Consider the following 5469-nt stretch of genomic DNA (forward strand, 5'->3'; position numbering starts at 1 on the left):
GGAAGGTCGGGTGAGGAGGCTCGGGCTCTCCGCTCCCTGTTTGCAAGCGACCGCTCTTAGAAGATGCTTGCTTGCTCTGGCCATGCCAGGGGAGCCCCGCAGCCAGGCCAGCCCCTGGCTGTAGGTGAAGCCCCAGGGAGAGAAGCCATCCCCACCACGCCCCTGCCCCTAGCAGGTCGGAGAGCAGGCTCGTTGAGGTCTCCTCTGCTCCACAGAGCCATCCGTTGGGAATCTCTTCAAGTAAAGCCCCCCTCTGATGTCCTTATAGTTATCTCCAAAGACGGGAGGAGCTCCAAACCATTTGTCTTCACCATCCATTCCCAGCAGATGTCCCACCCGTCCCAGTCGCTGGACGTGGCCGCCGACACGCAGGAGGAACTCAACGACTGGGTGGCCAAGATCCGGGAGGCCACGCAAAACGCAGATGCCAGGGTGAGCGGAGGGAGCCGCGCGCCTGGCACCCCAGGGCTCTTTGCCGGCACTGGGAGAGGGGCCCTTGGGAGAGGAAAGACCGAGGTCTCTGGGCCCCGCTTTGGAGGTGCCTTGATGCCTGAGACCCACAGAGGCAGAGCATTGCCCCTTGGGGTCCCACTCTCATGCTCCAGCCTACCTTGAAGCACGGGGCCAAGACACAGGGAGCCAAGGGGTAGCCAATCACCCAATTTGGGGTCAGAAAGAAATTTACCCTCCTGGTCAGACTGGTATGCACTGGGGCGGGGGGTTGCCTTCCTCTGTAGCAGTGGGATGCAGACTCTGCCTAGGATCTCTTGAGTATATATTACTTTCACAATGATGAAGGGGGATTGTGCCCAAAAGCTTGCAATTATTTGCAAAAATCTAGTTGACCTAATAAAAGGTATCACCTCTGCCATGAGTCCCTATTAACACCCCTTGCAGCCTCAGGACATTAGCGGCTGCAATTCTCCTGCTTTACTTATAGCAGGATCAGGTGTGATGTCTGGTGCTGTGTCAGGGGTGACTGTGCCGTGTTGCTATGAGTTTAGATGATGGTTTGTCTGGGATGGTTTGGGCAGGGCTGATCCTGCCTCAGGCAGGGGTTGGACTGGACGTAACCTGTGCAGGTCCCTTCCAGCCTCTCTGCTCTAGGATGCTATGATGCACCCAGCATTTGAGGGGCACGGTCCTTGCACCCACCCTGTAAAGCCAATTGCAACTCCTTTCACCCCTACTCTGGAGCACGACCCATGAAAACTGAAGTTTCCAGTGTGCAGGGCTCCACCTGAGTGGCCCGCTGGCCCGCTCGGGGTGCTTGCAGTCGTGGTGAGATGTGCCTCTGCCTGGAAGGGAGAGGGCCTGCCCGCATGGGGCATGCATGTGTTTCACTGAGACCATAGTGAGCATGCCCCGAGGTGAGAATATGCTCCGGGCAGTCTCACAGCAAGGACTGCTACCACCTCCCAAGCCAGGTCTTGGCAGGACAAGGAGCAATGGGCTCAAGCTGCAGCAAGGGAAGCTGAGGTTGGATATTAGGAAAAACCTTCTCATGAGGAGGGTGGTGAGGCACTGGAACAGGTTACCCAGAGAGGTGGTGGCATCTCTCTCCTTGGAGGTGTTTAAGACCCAGGTAGACCAAGCCTTGTCTGGGATGATGTAGCTGGGGCTGGTCCTGCTTGGAGCAGGGGGTTGCACTAGATGTGACCTCCTGAGGTCCCTTCCACCCTCGTTGTCTGTGATTCTGCGATTCCAGGGATCTGGAGCTCCTCCTTGCTTTGCTACAACACTATAAGAGTTCAGTCAGCACCTGTTACCTTGCTTGAACATGCAGATGCTCCGGTTTTGAGTGCATTTAACATGTGCTAAGAGTCTTGTGCAGCCTGTGGGTCACAGGACCCCATCCTCCCAGCAAACTATCCTGGGGGGAGCAGGTGGGGGAAGGGGGCTGCCATGTGATACCAGCAGTGCCTTCCAGCATGGCCTGGGAGTGTCACTGTGGTTACTGCAAGGTCCAAGCAGTGACCTGAGCTCCTGTCTTCCCTTGTGCAGATGCAAGAGGGGAAGATCATGGAGAGGAGAAAGAAGATCGCGCTGGAGCTCTCCGAGCTGGTCGTCTATTGCCGCCCGGTGCCCTTTGATGAAGAGAGTAAGGTCCTAGCAGCAGCCGTGTCCCTACCCAAAGTCTCCAGGGGTGCTGAGTCTGCGTGGAAGGGCACAGGCCTTGGGAAGACCCTTCCCCATGCCCTCCCATCCCCAGCCCCAGCCCCGTTGACTTGCCGCCTCCAGCCAGCTGCAGCTCTCCGCTCCTGGGCTGAGCGAGAGGTGGGTGGGCAAAGGTTGCTGGAGGAGAGCCCAATGCGAGGCTGAATTTAGGAAGAAGCAGCTCATGCAGGAAGCTACCTGAAGCCCCCTCCCCACATGCCTGCCGCAGCCAGGCCAGGCCCTGATGCTCCCTGCAGGGGTTAGGGTCCCCCCTCGACCTGTGCTGACCTCCCTGCTGTCCTTGCAGAGATCGGCATGGACAAGGCCTGCTACCGGGACATGTCCTCCTTCCCCGAGACCAAGGCGGAGAAGTATGCCAACCGCAGCAAGGGCAAGAAGTTCCTGCAGTACAACCGGCGCCAGCTCAGTCGCATCTATCCCAAGGGGCAGCGCCTGGACTCCTCCAACTACGACCCGCTGCCCATGTGGATCTGCGGCAGCCAGCTTGTGGCCCTCAACTTCCAGACCCCCGGTAATCCCACCACCATTGCTAGGGTGGGGGCTCTCCAAGCCGTGTCCCAGCTGTCCCGGGCAATGGGAGACCCGTCCCTTCCCAGGAAGGTGATCCCACAGCTGAAGAGCTCTCCCATGCGAAGCCCCTTCCCCTGCAGGGTGAAGACCTTCCCGGCACCGAGTGCTCCCGCATTGCATCTCCTAGCTGCTATTCCACAGGAAAGATCTGGGAGTCATTGCAGACAGTTTGCTGAAAGCATCAGCTCAGTGCTCAGCACCTGTCAAAAAGGGGCAAACACCATGTTAGGGATTAAAAAATAGTGAACAAAACAGTGAGTATCGTCATGCCCCTTTGTAAACCCATGGGGCATCCACGCCTTGGATACTGTGCCCAGCCCAGGTCCCTGCACCTCCAAAAGGAGATAGAAGAACTAGAGAAGGGCAGCAAGGATGATGAGTGCTACAGAGAGGCTTCCCAAGGAGGGGAGAGTAATGAGGCCAGGTCTGCTCCATTTTGAAAAGAGGTGCTTGAGGGGGGACATGAGAAGGGTTTCCAACATACTAAATGGTGACGAGAAAGCAATAGGGATGTATTACTCCCTGTCTCTCACCAGACAAGGACGAGGGGTCGCAGCATGGGACAGGTAAGTCGTAAGTTTAAAACTGACACCAGGAAGTTCTTATCCCCGCAGCGCAGCATTCGAGGCTGGGACTTGTGGCCACCGGAGATGGTGGAAGCTGAGAGTTTGGTCAGGTTTGCAAAGGAATTGGACCCGTGCTTGGAGGGAAAGGGCATCAGGAGCTATGGAGTATGGGAGTGGGGGGCACGGCCTCTGCGTCAGACCTGCTGATCAATGCTGGAGGCTGCAAGGGAGAGAGGAACAGGGGAAAAACCCCAGTTAGACCCAGTCACTGTCCCTCCAGCCTCTGCTCTCTGCCCCTGTGTGACACAGGAGACCGGACAAGACAGATCTAGGGTGTGACCCAGCCTGTGGTGGCTCTTCTGTTCCTTGCAGACAAGCCGATGCAGCTGAACCAGGCCCTGTTCATGCTGGGGGGCCGCAGCGGCTACGTCCTGCAGCCAGACATCATGCGGGATGAGATGTTCGACCCCTTTGACAAGAACAGCCTGAAGATCGTGGAGCCCATCACCGTGCAGCTCCAGGCAAGGCAGACACTGGTTTATGCGGGGATGTGAGCCATGAGACCCCATCTCCTATTTGCACGGCCCAGCCCACCTCTCTGATACAGCCGCACAGCCCTGCAGTCAGCGGGCTTGGGGGGTAAGGGAGGGCAGAGCCAGTGAATGGGACCTGGGTACAGGTGCATCCTTCAGTGCAGTGGCCACTCCTCCAGGACAGACCGTGGACCCTGCTCTGGGACGATGGCAGAGGGAATCCCTGCTCATTATTAGCGGTATAGGGTCTCTGCCACACGGCTGAGCTGCTCTGACTGTGTCCCATGGATGCACACGTGCGTGCACACACACCCCTACTGCCTTTCCACCATCACGTGCATGTCCCCTGCTCACCTGCCTGCAGAAGGAGAGTCCTTTATTCCAGTGCCTCAGGCCAAGACCGTGACCTCCAAAGCTGTGAGGTAGGAGCCAGTCGAGCCCTGGACATCCTTCCAGGGGCCTCAGCTCCATGCCAAAGAGTTTCTGCCACCCAAAATAATGAGAAGCGATGTGCAATGAGGTGGGGGCTGGAGCTGGGGGCAGGGGATGCATCCAGTGCCTGGCGCCACTGCAGAAAAGGCTCCCTCCATGTCCCAAAATGATGGGAAGCCTTTTTCCCAGGGGCCCCGGGCACTGGATCCTGGCCTGGAGACCCGTGGGGGTTGCCCCACTCCCCTTCCCCAGGTGGGCACTGCCCAGCCTCTGCTGTCCCTGTCCCAACCAGAGCCCGCGGTGTCTCGGCCACACGTGCCTCACCTGGGGGGCTGGTGGAACAGGAGGTCCTTGGCGAGGAGAAGCAGAGCTGGTCCTGGGTTCCCAGGGGACCCCTCTCGCCTGCCCTGACCTCCCTCCTCCTCTTTGCCCCAGATCCTGGGTGCCCGGCACCTCCCCAAGAACGGCCGGAGCATCGTGTGCCCCTTTGTGGAGGTGGAGGTCTGTGGCTCCGAGTACGACAACAGCAAGAACAAGACGGACGTCGTCGGTGAGTGGCAGGGGGGTCCCCGTGGGCTTTGCAAGGGGCAGTACTGGGACCCCCTGTGCTCCCCGGGACGGGCAAGAGCTCAGTAGGGCCCTGCAGGGCTGGGGCTGAGCTAGCTGTAATGTAAGGGCCAGAGACTCGCCCAGGCAATTGGACTCGCTCTGGGGCTTCCCCCTGCCACAAACTGCCCGTGGCCTTTGCACCCCTCAACTTGTCCCCCTCAGCACTGCAGAGAGTGGGGCTCCTGCCCAGGAGCTCCCGGGGATGGGAAGGTCTACCAGAGGGTGTGCGCACCCCTGGTCCTCGGTGGTACATCCGACTGCGTGGCCCCTGCCGTGCCTCAGTTTCCACATCTCTGAAATGGGGATAATGGCTCCATGGCTGACCAGGCTCCCAGGGTAGGATACAAGGGTTAATTTGTTTGTCTCTCTCGCTCTCCGGCCCCTCTCCCTTCCCCTCTTGCCCCCAGCGGATAACGGGCTCAACCCCGTGTGGCTCTTCAAGCAGTTCGTCTTCGACATCAACAACCCCGAGTTTGCCTTCCTGCGCTTTGTGGTGTATGAGGAGGACATGTTCAGCGATCCCAACTTCCTGGCGCAGGCCACCTTCCCCGTCAAGGGCCTCAAAACAGGTAGAGGCGCCC

At 58.9% G+C, this 5469-nt stretch overlaps 1 protein-coding gene across 2 annotated transcripts in view; it reads left to right on the forward strand.

Moving 5' to 3' along the window:
- LOC109305247 (1-phosphatidylinositol 4,5-bisphosphate phosphodiesterase gamma-1-like) overlaps positions 1-5469 on the forward strand; it is a 76719-nt gene that overhangs the window by 62606 nt on the left and 8644 nt on the right. For both annotated transcript variants that reach the window (XM_019528258.1, XM_019528256.1), the window contains exons 24-29: positions 269-432; positions 2005-2101; positions 2465-2689; positions 3687-3835; positions 4715-4829; positions 5296-5457. In XM_019528258.1, the coding sequence (XP_019383803.1) occupies positions 269-432; positions 2005-2101; positions 2465-2689; positions 3687-3835; positions 4715-4829; positions 5296-5457 (912 nt within the window). The remainder of the gene's footprint in view (positions 1-268; positions 433-2004; positions 2102-2464; positions 2690-3686; positions 3836-4714; positions 4830-5295; positions 5458-5469) is intronic.

Source organism: Gavialis gangeticus, unplaced genomic scaffold (assembly GCF_001723915.1).
Source record: "Gavialis gangeticus isolate Ggan-Ray unplaced genomic scaffold, GavGan_comp1, whole genome shotgun sequence".
NCBI classification, from domain to species: Eukaryota; Metazoa; Chordata; order Crocodylia; family Gavialidae; genus Gavialis; species Gavialis gangeticus.